This window comes from Monodelphis domestica, chromosome 1 (genome assembly GCF_027887165.1).
Source record: "Monodelphis domestica isolate mMonDom1 chromosome 1, mMonDom1.pri, whole genome shotgun sequence".
In the NCBI taxonomy this organism is placed as follows: domain Eukaryota; kingdom Metazoa; phylum Chordata; class Mammalia; order Didelphimorphia; family Didelphidae; genus Monodelphis; species Monodelphis domestica.
The window spans coordinates 89,096,371-89,111,696 of record NC_077227.1 but is presented as its reverse complement, the minus strand read 5'-3'; the positions used below and the strand labels follow the sequence as shown (position 1 = coordinate 89,111,696).

General features: G+C 34.1%; 1 protein-coding gene across 1 annotated transcript in view; it reads left to right on the top strand.

Annotated features, from left to right (window-relative positions):
* Positions 1 to 11,066, top strand: part of ACADSB (acyl-CoA dehydrogenase short/branched chain) — a 54,795-nt gene extending 43,729 nt beyond the window's left edge. Inside the window, exons 9-11 of the mRNA XM_056802888.1 lie at positions 6,846 to 6,983; positions 7,851 to 7,950; positions 9,121 to 11,066. Coding sequence (XP_056658866.1) covers positions 6,846 to 6,983; positions 7,851 to 7,950; positions 9,121 to 9,191 — 309 coding nt within the window. The 3' untranslated portion in view covers positions 9,192 to 11,066. The remainder of the gene's footprint in view (positions 1 to 6,845; positions 6,984 to 7,850; positions 7,951 to 9,120) is intronic.
* Positions 11,067 to 15,326: the final 4,260 nt, after the last annotated feature.

Here is a 15,326-nt window from a genome sequence, read left to right as displayed (position 1 = left end):
TTTATGTTCAAGTCATTCACCCATTTTGAATTTATCTTAGTGTAGGGTGTGAGGTGTTGATCCAAACCTAATCTCTCCCACACCGTCTTCTAATTTTCCCAAAAGTTTTTTATCAAATAGTGGATTTTTGTCCCAAAAGCTGGGATCTTTGGGCTTGTCATAGACTGTCTTGCTAAGGTCACTTACCCCAAGTCTATTCCACTGATCCTCCTTTCTGTCTCTTAGCCAGTACCAAATTGTTTTGATGACCACTGCTTTATAGTATAGTTTGAGATCTGGGACTGCAAGGCCACCTTCCTTTGTATTTTTTTTCATTATTTCCCTGGATATCCTTGATCTTTTGTTCTTCCAAATGAACTTTGTTATGGTTTTTTTCTAATTCAGTAAAGAAGTTTTTTGGAAGTTTGATGGGTATGGCACTAAATAAATAGATAAGTTTGGGTAGGATGGTCATTTTTATTATGTTAGCTCATCCTACCCATGATGTTGTTCCAATTGCTCAGATCTAGTTTTAGTTGTGTGGAAAGTGTTTTGTAGTTGTGTTCATATAGTTCCTGTGTTTGGCTTGGCAGATAGATTCCTAAGTATTTTATATTGTCTAAGGTAATTTTGAGTGGAATTTCTCTTTCTAATTCCTGCTGCAGAGATGTGTTGGAAATATATAGAAATGCTGATGACTTATGTGGATTTATTTTGTATCCTGCAACTTTGCTAAAGTTGTTGATTATTTCCACTAGCTTTTTAGTTGATTCTGTAGGATTCTTTAAGTAGACCATCATATCATCCACAGAGTGATAGCTTGGTCTCTTCATTACCTATTTTAATACCTTCAATTTCTTTTTCTTCTCCAATTGCTACTGCTAGTGTTTCTAGTACAATGTTAAATAATAAAGGCGATAATGGGCATCCTTGTTTCACTCCCAATATTATTGGGAAGGCTTCTAGTTTATCCCCATTGCAGATGATGTTGGCTGATGGATTTAGATAGATGCTGTTTATTATTTTTAGGAAAGGTCCTTTTATTCCTATACTTTCTAGTGTTTTCAATAGGAATGGGTGTTGTATTTTGTCAAAGGCTTTTTCTGCATCTATTGAGATAATCATGTGATTTTTTTTGGTTTGCTTGTTGATATGGTTAATTATGTGGGTGGTCTTCCTGATATTGAATCATCCTTGCATTCCTGGTATGAATCCCAACTGAACATAGTGAATAACCCTTGTGATGACTTGCTGGAGTCTTTTTTCTATTATCCTATTTAAGATTTTTGTATCTATGTTCATTAAGGAGATGGGTCTATAGTTTTCTTTCTCTGTTTTTGACCTGCCTGGTTTCAGAATGAGTACCATATTTGTGTCATAAAAGGAATTTGGTAGAACTCCCTCTTTGCTTATTATGCCAGATAGTTTGTATAGTATTGGGATTAGCTGTTCTTTGAATGTTTGACAGAATTCACTTGTGAATCCATCAGGCCCTGGGGATTTTTTCTTGGGGAGTTCTTTGATGGCCTGTTCAATTTCTTTTTCTGATATGGGATTATTTAAGAATTCTATTTCTTCTTCGGTTAATCTAGGCAATTTATATTTTTGTAAATATTCCTCCATATCACCAAATTGGCATGTTTATTGCCATATAATTGGATACAATATTTTTAATGATTGCCTTAATTTCCTCTTCATTGGAGGTGAGTTCTCCCTTTTCATCTATGATACTGTTAATTTGATTTTCCTCTTTTCTCTTTTTTATTAGATTGACCAGTACTTTGTCTGTTTTGTTTGTTTAGCAGCTCCTAGTCTTATTTATTAGTTCAATAGTTCTTTTACTTTTGATTTTATTAATTTCTCCCTTAATTTTTAGGATCTCTAATTTGGTTTTCTTCTGAGGATTTTTAATTTGTTCTCTTTCAAGTTTTTTGATTTGCATGTCATTGACCTCTGCCCTCTCTAATTTGTTAATATATGAACTCAAGGATATAAAATTTCCCTCTGAGTACTGCTTTGACTGCATCCCATAGATTTTGAAAGGATGTCTCATCATTGTCATTTTCTTCAATGAAATTATTGTTTCTATGATTTGTTCTCTGACTAACTGATTTTGGAGGATCATATCTTTTAATTTCCAATTAATTTTTTATTTGCTTCTCCATGTACCATTACTGAGCATTATTTTTATTGCCTTATAATCTGAAAAGGTTGCATTTATTATTTCTGCTTTTCTGCATTGGTATGCCATGTTTTTATGACTTAGTATGGTCAATCTTTGTGAATGTACCATGTGCTGCTAAATGGAAAGTGTATTTCTTTTTGTCCCTATTTATTTTTCTCCATATATCTATTAACTCTAATTTTTCTAAGATTTCATTCACCTCTTTTACCTCTTTCTTATTTTTTTTTTGATTTGATTCATCTAATTTTGATAATGGTAGGTTCAGGTTTCCCACTAGTATAGTTTTAATATGTTTGTTTCCTCCTTCAATTCTCCTAGTTGCTCCATTAGAAATTTGGGTGCTATACCATTTGGTGCATTCATGTTGATTAGTGATATTTCCTCATTGTCTATACTCCCTTTTATCAGGATATATTTACCTTCCCTATCCCTTTTAATCAGGTCTATTTTTACTTTTGCTTTGTCAGATATCATGATTGCAACTCCTTCCTTCTTTCTGTCAGTTGAGATCCAATAGGTCTTGCTCCAACCTTTAATTCTGACCTTGTGAGTATCTACCCATGTCATCTGTGTTTCTTGTAGACAAGATATGGTAGGGTTTTAGATTCTAATCCACTCTCCTATTTGTCTACGTTTTATGGGTGAGTTCATCCCATTCACGTTCAATGGTATGATTGCCTCTTCTGAATTCCCTAGCATTTTGATATCCTTTCCTAGTTCTGTCCTTTCTTTTTTTGCTATATCCTTTTAAACCAGTAGTTTACTTTTAATCAATCCCCCTAATACCCTCCCTTGATATGCTTCCCTTTCTGGTCCCTACCTTTTTGTTCCCTTCTTGTTTTTTTTAGGGTCTATTAAGTTCCCTTTCCCCCCTTCTTCCCTCCCTTTTTGTACTCCCTGCCCCCTACCCGCCTTAGTTTTATCTTCTCCCTTTACCCTGTAGGATAAGATAGAATTCAAGATCCCAATGGATCTAGATGCTCTTCCCTCTCAGAGTTGATTTCACTGAGAGCAGGGTTTAAGTATTATCTATTAGCACTCTCTTCCTCTCCTTCTTATAAGAGTATTCTTCCCCTCCCCTTCCCATGTGTATCTTTGTGTGAAAACGATAATTATTTATTTTATTTTTTAAGTATCTCTTGGTACCCTCTTTGATCCCCCCCACCCTTTTTCTTTTTTTGTATATCATCTTATAGCCCTTAATGCCCCAATCTTTTCCTATGAGTGATTCTTCTAAGTACTATTTTAATGAATATAGTTTTTGAGAGTTACAAATAATATTTTCCCCATAATATATATAATTTAATATAATTGTAGCCCTTAAAGAAGAGAGTTTGAATACAAAAAAAACATTTTTCTCCTTTCCCCTGTTTTTCTTATTTACCTTTTCATGTTTCTCTTGATCTTTGTGTTTGGATATCAAACTTTCCACTTTGTTCTGGTCCTTTATTTACGAATACTTGGAAATCTTCTGTTTTGTTGAATGCCCATGCTTTCCCCTGGAAGTATATAGTCAATTTTGATGGATAGGTGATTCTTGGTTGAAGACCCAGTTCTCTTGCCTTTCTGAATATTGTGCTCCAGGCCTTGCAGTCCTTTAGTATGGAAGCTGCCAGGTCTTGTATGATCCTGATTGGTGCTCCTTGGTATCTGAATTGTCTTTTTTTGGCTTCTTGTAGAATTTTCTCCTTAGCTTGAAAGCTCTGGAATTTGGCAATTACATTCCTGGGAGTAGTCTTTTGGGGGTTTAGTGTAGAGTGTGTTCTATGAACTCTTTCAATGTCTATTTTGCCTCCTTGTTCAAGAACATCAGGACAGTTTTCTTGGATAATTTCTTGTAGTATGATGTCAAGATTTTTGTTTATTTCTGGCTTTTCAGGTAGACCAATGATTCTCAAATTGTCTCTCCTTCCACTGTTTTCTTGTCAGTGTGATATTTTATGTTTTCTTCTGTTTTGTCAGTCTTTTGACTTTGCTTTATTAATTCTTGCTGTTTTGCAAGATCATTGATTTCCAGTTTCTCAATTCTGGTCCTTAAGGCCTGGTTTTCTGCTTTAAAGTTTTTATTTTCAGCTATAATTTTTTGGGTTTCTGCTATAATTTTTTTATTTTCTTTTTAGTCCATTTCCCAGTTATCTTTCCAGAAGACTTCATCTTTTTGATAAGCTCCAATTTAAATTCTTCTAGAGCTTGTTGACAATTTCCATTTTTTAGAAGGTTTTGTTTTTGTTTGAATTTCCTCTTGTATATCCTCTGTAGCCTGGGTTTTTCCTCTGTATACATTTTCGAGGGTCCCTGACTTTTTTCTTTGCTTTTTTTGGGAAGGTGTTTGGGGCTTCTTCCCTTTTTAGTCAGAAATATGAGTGAGCTGGGCAGGTGCTCTGTGTATGGAGTTAAAGAACAAGGATTTTGCCTGAGGCAAGCTCTCAAATCTCCGCAGCTGCGCTACCTTCCTGCGGGCGCCCAAGGTCTCTGCTCCCCCGCCCACCGGGATTTCAGGTGTAATTGCTCTCAGGGGTAGGTCCTTGGTGGTCTTAGTCAGATCCCAAGGCCTAGTGAGCCCTTTGCTCACTCCAGAGGTGCCCCTTGCTCACTCACTGATTTTGGCACATGCTGGCTCTGAGCACCCATGGTCTGCACTCCCCCGCCCGCCCGCCGGTGTTTTGGGTATAACTGCTCTCAGGGGTAGGTCCCTGATGGTCTTAGTCAGCTCCCAATACCTAGAGGTGCCCCTTGCTCACTCCAGAGGTGCCCCTCACTCACTCACTGATTTTGGCACGTGCTGGCTCTGACTCTGGCTCCATAGGTAGGGTGGGGGAGGGCAGATCAGATCAGATCACATTTGGGTGGGGGCTTTTTCACCCCTTTATAGTGTGAAAATGCCCAAATCCCACGTATCGCCAATGCTGCGCCCTACTGTAGAGTCCCTTCGTTCTTACGAAAATGTTTTTTTGGGTCTTTTGAGGTGGTCTATATCAGTGGGTCGGAGGAAAGGAAGCGTACCATGTCTAGACTGCTGCCATGCTTACCCGGACATCCCCAGCAACAGTCCTTTAAAGGACCTTTCAGCAGGTCTTTATGAAAATTGAACCCCAAAAAGAAATCATTTATATACAACTCACATTTATAAGGTCTCCTACTCTCAACAACCTTTCAAAGCAGGTAGCCTAACAATTATTGTCTGAATTTTACAAATAAACTGAATCTCAGAAGGTTCAATGATTTGCTCAGTTTCACACATCGAGTCAGAGTTAGAGTTAGGATTGAAACCAGGACCTCACACCTAGAACTGTGTTCCATCATACCATACTGCCTGTGTCCTTTGAAAGTTAGATAGTTACATTAGATTTTTGAAAGTACTTTCACGTCCATAACATTATTAGGTTCTCTCAGCTATGATGAAGTTAATAGAGTCAATACTATTATCCTTTTTTTACTGATTTCAAAATAGAAAAGTCTTTACTTTTCTATGGCTAGTTAGTGACAAAACCAGACTTAAAACTGTACTATTTCTAAACTACAGAGCCAGTGGTGTCATATCCTAAATCATCAGATGAAGGAAGAATGAATATGAAACAGGGTTTTTTTCTCCTTTATACTGTAAGGAAAGAGGTAGGCTAGGGAGAATCAAACTCAATGATACTTAGAATGGTAAAAATACTATGAAAATAATCATAATTCTTTCATATTTAGGCAGAATTGCTGGCATGCAATAATATATTTTTTAGTCAAAATTACAGTTTTTGAAACAAACATTTAGGATTGTTTTAGAGTGTTCTAGGTTTTCAAGACTGCTTTTCTTTTCACTTCTATTTTTTTATTCATCACTGAATGAGACTCCTATGTTACAAATGCCCAATGTTTCTCAGATATTTCAGAGCATCAGAACTAACTCTTCCACTAGATCCTGTTTGATTAGGGTTCTTAAGTGAGATGAGTAATTGTGCCTTTCACTTCAGGCATCAAAACTCTTCCAGTTTTCAATAAATAAATAAAATTTTCTATCTAACGTTTCCAAGGATTTATTCTATGTTTCTCCTTTCATAGTGAAGTTTTCAAAACTTCGTGCAGGTTAGGCAATTCTTTTAAGTGAAATATGAAAAACAAAACAGCTTCTATTGGATTCCACTATGCTGAAAAGAAAACTGTTGCTGTTTATTTATATTGCTTGATAGTGGTATGTTATTGTTACTTGCAAGAACAATAATTGTTTTAAAATGTTTTCAGTACTCTTGCATTTGAAATTTTTTATGCTTTGGGAAATTTCAGAATCAAGATTGTTTTTCAGCTAATGAAATTGATAGGTGTAACCAAGTTTTTGGCTTTATTAGAATTTAACATGTACTCTTTTTTTTTTAAGAGTTGGAAATTAAAAAGTGAAAAAAAACAGTTTTTATCTCATTTTATATACTATCTTCTATTTTATTATCTTGAGTTTTTATTGTAAAGAATTATATGGTCTTTGAAATGCTCCAAGAAAAGAGGATTTTAACAATGCATATGGTATCATATTTCATATTAGAATGTAGATTAAGCAGTATTTTAAAAGTAATGCATATGAATTTCCTTTTGCTACATTCTGAGTCTGGCAATTTTCCCTAACAAAGCATTCCTTTAAGAATGAGAGATGATTCTGCAAACTACAATTATAACTCTCTAATTCTGGGTCTGAATATTGTAGGGAATTCAACATCAAACAGCTCAAGTAGCCACACAGCTTGAAGCTGCAAGATTGCTAACATACAATGCTGCCAGACTTGTAGAAAATGGGAAACCATTTGTAAAAGAAGCCTCCATGGCCAAGTATTTTTCAGCAGAGGTAAGAATAAAAATCTGTGCCTCATTTTTTCATTGTATATGTAACTGGTTTATAGAGATATTTCCTCAAAATTATTAAGTAAATCTAATGACATAGATAGACCAACTCCCACTTTTGGTAATTGAATAAATGAAGATGTGATTAGGATATTTAAATATTTTGAGGGCACAAAGTTTCCATTTAGTGAGTTGTCTCTTACAGGGTCTTTAAATGGAAATCATTTGAATTATTATTTGAATTATTTGAGAGAATTAACACTTCAATTACAAGTCCGTCTAGGTACTTCTTAATGGTGAGATCAAATTCAGAGTTTTCAGTTTGGTAAGATGAAAAGAAGTTAAATACAACAGAGAATTGTTATTTAGTAATAAATTACCACAAATCATAATATGGAGGGAACAACAAAGAAACTATTTCTGTGGTTCCCTGAATATGATAATGTTCTGTGTTACATTTTAATGGTTTTTCAAAGGAAAAAAAAAAACCCTTTGTTCTGATCTATATCAGAAATGAGACATTTAAGTCATGAGGCCTTTCTTTGGAGCTTAGAGAATAACATAGTTATTATTTTAACAATCAGTACTGACAGTTTACTGTCTAATAGTCAAGTGCAGAAAACGAAACAATTTTCTTCCAATAGCTAAAGGAAGAAGTCTTGTGGAGAAATATTGCAGAATTGGCGAGACATTTTTAAGGGAGTAGGGGAGGGAAAGAGAAACCAAATGATATTCTCTTCTAAACTGTCATCCTTTTCAACTAAAATTTGTAATGATTATTTGCAAAAGTGTTTTTCATAATAAAAAAGTTTAATTTCAGAATATAAGACTGTATAACAAATTATGTAATATTTTGATTTTTTTTTGCTAGGTGGCTGGACTGACAACTAGTAAATGCATAGAGTGGATGGGTGGAGTAGGATATACTAAAAATTATCCAATGGAAAAATACTTCCGAGATGCAAAAATTGGTAAGTAGGTTTACTTTTATAGTCTTAATTAGTCATAGAAAGTTACTTTCTACTAAGTATATATGTCTGAGGACTAGTTAGGATTTTTTCCCTTCCTCGTTTTTTTAAAAAATTCTGTTATTTTAAAGCACCTTGGTACTTTAGAAATGCATCATTAGAAATTAGATTTATTTTTATGTAACAAACTAATTATAAAGACAAATTTAATGCCAAGAAGTAATTCTAATATTGACTTAATTTCATTGCATTCCTTTAATGATTGGTATGGCCTAATTTAATGTTAGTAGCTAGTTGTCTAACAGGGCCTAAACTAGTTCTGGACTTCTCCCTGCTAATTAAATAGGTACAATTCCAGTGACATCATAGTAACCTATTTCATAATAATAGAGCTAAGTCTTATTTATATTTGAATATTTCATTGAATCTTAATTCTCATCCATGTGTGTTCTTTCCATTGATAAAGATGGCAACCTATTCATACTTTGTCATTCAGTGCTATTATTGTCCTTATATTCCTACAAATCCCACACAGAATGTCAGTCCAATGTTCTAGAGGCATTCATCTACGTTTCTGTATCTTCTTTGTAACTTGAAAGGTGGAAACTTGTAGTTTTTAATATTGACTCTGAAAATCTTTAAGCAAAATGGTAAAGTGTTTCATTTTGGAAATTAGTAAAATTCAGCAATAAGAGGATGCATTAAGAAATGATTTGTCAGGTTGACCAAACTGTTGTTTATTTCACCCTCCATTTTTGATTCCTGCCATTATTACTTTCCTCAGTTTGTTGGAACTAGTTTTCATACACATAACAAAATAGAGTCCTTCCTTTCTATCCACAGTTCTCTATTTGACAATGCAATGAGATTTAAATTCAATTTTGTGTTCTCCATCTATGACCAGATGCTAGTCTTTTATCAGCTTGTGAGTTGTTAATAAAATATTTGAGTTTTGTCATTAGTAGAACAATTTTTATATATGTTTTCAATAGACAGAATAACTAAAAGATAATTTTTAGACTTCATGTTTGTTCTTTCCTTCATTGATTTTCAGTAGTAGGACAGAATGTTAGTCAGTAAAGCTTTCTGTAGAAAATTGTATAACATTTTTGACACCATATGTTTTCTTTTTCTTGTTTTCTTTTCTCCTTCCTATCCTGATCTGTGTTTTAGGTACAATATATGAAGGAACATCAAATATCCAGTTAAGTACTATAGCAAAACTTTTAGGTCAAGAATACTGAAGGTCACAAGAAAATTATACTGCAGCCACTTATGCAAAATGTAAAACATGTGCCTTATTTGGAGAAATGGTGAATACTTTCAAACTGAAATAATCTTCTGTACTACTTATATTCTTTTGGAATATATTAAGTCTCTCTGTCTCTTGCTTGATATAGATGATTCAAAGTGAGAAAATTTTCTTCCTGGTATATAAAGGTTACTTTCCCCCAGCATTTGGAAAAGTTATTTCTTTTGGGTTAGTTATTTAAAAGAGATGTCATTTTGTCTTTATTTTAAAATCTACCATATTTGTAATACAAATCAGAGAAATTAGAATCAGAGTAGGTTATTTGTATTTTATACCTTTGCAGGTTCACCAGTGCCTCGTATGGTACATGGAATAGCACATGCTTCTTGAAAGATTGAATATTGGTAAATTCAGAAATTGATAGAAATTCATTAAGAAAATCTGACTCATTTTAATTGTTGAAGTGATTTTAAATGTTAGAGAATATAGTATAATAGTACATGTCAATTAATGGAATTGTTGGTTAACTTACATTTAATTGTTTTAATTAGAACAAATGTGATGTTTGCTGTTAATTGAACTTATTTAAAAATTGAACTCATTTCAGCAGATTATTTAAAAATTAAGTCCCAGCATCATTTTTTAAGATGTGTTTAAGAAAAATTTAGAATGTAGTTCATAAAAGAAAGTAGTCTACTATAAAATAAATTAATGGTCAAAATCCCAACATTTAGTCCTTCAAAACAACCTGCCAAGGAAGGCAAGATATTTATGAAATTTCCAGAAGGGAGTTTTTGACATTTTTAATTTTTTTGATTTTTTATAAGAAATGAAACTTGCAGACACAAGAATGGGGAAGAGCTTAAGGAACTGGAACACTAACATATATAAAATGGTAAACATGACCGATCATGTAATAAAGAATTTTCCATTTTGTGAGTTTGACACCCAGTTTGTTAGCTTTGTTTACTCCTTAAACATATACATTTGCAACCTTTAAATATGGACATTCTTTGGAAATCTAGTATACCACAAGAGAATAATTGAAGAGGATTTTTCTTCTCTTTTTCCAAGTAACATCTTTTGGGCGTAGCTCATGGGTGGATATGCTTTTTAAAAATAAATCATTGTGATCATGTCCCTTTTTTTCCAGAAGAGACAGCAACAAGAGATTTTTTTTGAGAATGTTTTTTCTTGCATCCAAAGATGCAAGAAAGACCTGCCACATTTCCATTATTGTTTTCCTTCTTAACCACTCATTTCAGAGCTTTGTAGCCCTAACTTCTACCTTAGTGAATTGGTAGAGGAAAGTTTGTTGCCCTGCTCAAGGACAGTCATTGCACTTTAATTTATCAGTTAAGATGCTAGCGAAATTGAAAGGGGCTTATTAATAGTGCCAAAAAATATACATGCAAAAATTTCAGCCCTTGCTAGTTTGGCAAGGAAAAGATTGATATTCAACAGAAATGTTTTTGGTCTTCTTAATCATTGGATTGGTAACTTCGGAGATTTGTTTTATAACACAGGAAATTAAATCAAAGCTATTATGCTTGCCATTGGGTAGCTTGTGATATATTATTGGCATTACATTGAGCATAACTGATATTGAATTAATCTAGCTCCTATTAGAAATGAATAGATAAAAACACATATAAGCACTTACTGCATGCTAGGCAGCATGCTAAATATTAAGAATATACTAATTTAGTATTCTTTTGAATATTCTTTTGAACTAAATACATTTGCCAAAGCCATTGACCACTTGGAGAAATCTTGTATATTAGGCCTATGTCAAAAATAAGTATTAATATGTAATGTCACATGGACTTGTATTGTTATAATATATTTTAATAAATTTTTGAATTAACCTTGTTGAATTACTTCATAAATAAATTTTGCTTTCTAACCAATATTCATCCATATTGTTGTTAAACAAATCAATACTTTTATGGAAAAATGAAGGGATAAATATCTTAAGGTTTCCATGTTCTGATAAATGTAGATTTGTTCATTATTGACCATTTAAGTGACATTTGGGAAAAAATCAGTGATCCCTGCTTTCTTTTTCTTTTGTAACGATGAATAATTGATTTAAAGATACAGTAAAGCCTTCATTTACTGAGGGTTAATATTTACCTACTATATAACCCATTTCTGTCAGTTTTTCTAATAAGATTCTTAGTGGTGGTTATACTTTTATGTTCTGAGTCTCCAGGTAAAATTGTTAGTGAGAATCTTCTTGTTCCTTTCACAAAAGAGATCCCCAGCAAAAAAAAAAGTCTCTTTGTTTGCACTATAGATAGTATAAATTTCTGGCCTTTACGACATTATTTTCAGAAAATTGTTGTGTTGATTTTGTTTTGTTTCTAATCATACAGGTGATTTCTGACCTTGTTATTGTAGGGAACTCCCTCCTCTACTACTAATGATGATCAGCCACTAACTGTTCTACAAACTTATAGTCCTAAGAGAGCTACTTGGAGTGCTGAATGGTACATTCACTGGTGGGGATCCTTGAATCAATTGATTGAAGCAGCATTGAATCAGAGGTCTTATACCTGAATTCAAGTTTTTCCACTAAACTTTGCTGCCTCTCTGGTATATAGTAGTATATTCCTCACTTAAATAACAGTTATCACTCTATATCCAAAAGTAGATGTAATTTTGTTTTCCTTTTTCCTAAATTACATTGGAACTTTCTTTTTTTCTCATATCATTATCTCAGTAGTCCCTTCATGTGCCATGCCATTTTATTTTTAGACTGGTCTGACCATAGATATTCACATGCTATATATAATTGGAGGAGATACATTTGAACACCAACTGTGTTTAAGATTCTGTGATAATAACAGAGAATCTGGAGACAAAACCAAAATTGCCCTCACCTTAAGTAGTTCTCCACTGGGGGAGGAAATGATATATACACAAATATGCAAAGATTATAAAAGGAAAAGTGTAGAGCTAGAGAACACTGACTAGGTGATCAGGAAAGCCTTGGTATCCTTTGTAAATAGTAGCTGAGATGAATCTCAAAAGAGCAGGTATTCTGAGAGAGATGACAGAGAGAGGGCATTCCAGGTATAAGGAAAGACATGCAAATGCATAGAGGTAGGAGATGATGATGATGGGAGTAGAAGAAACTCTGACTATAATTCTGCAGATGAATCCTCATAAATGTACTGAAGTCACACCTGATGCCAGCTTAGGAGTTACATCTCTAGCGGAAGGGGTGAGACACCCTATACATGTATTAGGTTCCTTGTTCTTTTATCCATAGGAAAGGAGTGAATGCCTTTGACCACAATAACTTCCTCTTTTAACTCCTTCAGTTCTGTTTTGATACTGAATCTGTGATCCCATCCCTGTGAGTACTTCCTCTTGCAGTGCAGATCAATATTATCTGTGCCTCCCCTTTTGGTGGGACTCTTGTCCCTGTCCTCTCATTTGCAGTTCTCAGCAAGGAAATAATTTTATTAAATTCAACAAACATTTTTTGACCTAGTAAAATTATTTTATTACATAAATTATGATATAATAAATATAATATAAAAAGAGATAAATTCAATTCAGTTTATTTCAGGAAGTATTAATTAAATACCTACTCTAGGTCAGGCACTATGCTGGATTGTAAAGATAAAAAGATGAAAATGAAGCAATCTTTCCTTTGGGAAACTTACATTCTACAGTTTCAACAAACATTTTAGTGTTCACCATGTGCAAAATATTGTGCTATGAACTAATGTAATTCAAAATACAAATTCACTGCATAGCCAAGGCATAAGATACTTTCTAGTTCTGCAGACATACAATGGGATTGCTCATAATTGATCTCACTACAACAAAATAATTAGAAGTATCCCATCCTTGTCAGCAGGAATCCTTCAGGAGAGGGCTCAGAAGCCAAGCACTAGTCAGAGTTCAGTTCTGGGAGTCACTGTGTCTAGTCTCCATGCCAAGAGGCAAAAGCATTGAGAGCAAATTGGAATGTTGACCACATCTCTGGCAGCAGAGCCCGTATGAATTCAGAAACTGGAACAAAAGTGAAAATGTCAAAGCAGGAGCCAGGTAACCCAAATCAACTCAGAAGCAGGATTCTTGCTGAAGAACAATTTAGCTTTGCTCAGTTTGTTCCCTGGCAGAATATCAGAATACCCCTTTCCAGCAGATCTTCATGGACACTGGACTCAGAATGTAGAAAGTTGGCTATAATGAGATTTTGCCTTTACTGGCTGTAGACTTATTACATCTCTGGAAAGAGAAAGGCAAAAAGCTTACATTTCTATGGGCTAGGATTTTAAAAATCAAATAGTTTTTCTTATAGGTAGGATTTTTCATTTTTTGAATATAGAATTGAAGAGAAGTAATTCCAGGGCTGTGTGTGACAATATAGCCATACTTGAATCCTTTTTAGACAGGAACAACTAGCATTTACATAGCACTTTTAAAACACTTTGAAAATCACTTTACAAAACAATGCTGGTCCTATTATTATTTCCATTTAACAAATAAGGAAACTGAGGCAGGCAGAAGGAAACTGAGGCAGGCAGAAGTTACGTTATTTGCCTAAGTTCACACAACTAGTATGTATCTGAAGCAGGATTCAAATTCAAGTCTTCCTGAGTTTAGGTCCAGCTCCTTATCCATTGTGCTATCTAGAAAAGATTACATCTTTGTATCCTTCACAGAACCTAACCTCCTTTGACATAATAGGCACTCAGTAAATGATCGCTAGATAGATAAATGATTGATTGGACTCAGGAATGCACCATTGGGCCCTCCTATTCATTCTTGTTACATTTTTAGCTTGGTCCTATACTAGATGTGTAATTAGGTAACATGTACAATTCTTTTGGACATGAATGTTCTATCTTTTCAATTGGATCCAGATTGCAAATTGACAGAAGCTAATAATATGCTTCCTTATTGGGGTTAAACTTGTCTTATAGCCATGTTGTATATAACAATAATCAAACAATATCAATATTGAATAGTTGAAAACATGACCTAGAATATAGAAATTTTCCCCCACTGTGTGAAAGTATGGCCAATATTATTATCTAAATATAGTAAGTCATAATCTCAAAGTAAGATTTATGTTCTCTCTAGGCTAAACACTATTCTAACCACTTGTGACCTTAGTTTTACTTGGTGATGGAGAACATTCAATTTCAAAATGTTGGATTTGAATTCTTCAATATAATGGGAATTGCCAACTTGAAGATCACAAAGCACTCTCATGGAGAAAAAAGACGTGTGTGCATGGTATTTGGTGGTGAAAATCATAAACATTTTGGAGCCAAAAGGTTTCTTAGTCTAATCTCCTCCCTTTTTTTAATAAATGAGACCACAGAGTAAAGTGATTTGTCTATAAAGTCATACATTAAGTGACAAAACCTGGACTAGAACCCAGGTCTTCAGACTCCAAATCCAGAGTTTTTTGTGTTCCACTTAGTATAGGCAATGTGGAATAGTGGATAGATGACTGGAATCGAAATCAGAACTGTGTTTCTAGTTTTCCTCTGTTCCTTATTGTATGACTGGCTGGATCACCTAACCTCTATTCTCTTCACTTTCTTTTGTAAAATAGGACCAGTGATGACTATAACACCTATACAACAGGACTGGTATAAGGCTTTAAAATTTGTTTTATGATTTTCCCATTTTTATTTTTAATTATTCCAGTTTACAATCAGGCAAATCAGCCAGGGACCAAAGCCTTTAAAATCACCCAGATGGTCAGAATAAATTCTCCTGGTTCTTAATGAACTAAGCAATACTAGAAATCTCTGCAGCTTTATTATGTTTAGTGGGGGGAAATAGTATTGCCTCATGGCAGCACTGATAGAAAAGGGGGAATATGGAGGGAAGAGTAAAAGTTGGGGTATTGAATGGAACAAGTAACTACGGCTTCCTTTGGAAATGTGTTCTTGTTGACTCCTTGAGGATGTCATTAGTTTTGACTTACTGCCAAGAACTCTCCTGGTTTCTGCTCAGATCCCTGGATTTGGTTATTCCCAAACTCTCATTTGATCCTTCATGACATTCTGCTTATTCTCATCTACTTTATTACCAGGTGTATCATAGCTAACTTTCCTCAGGAAGACTCATTTTTTCAGGTCCATAGTTA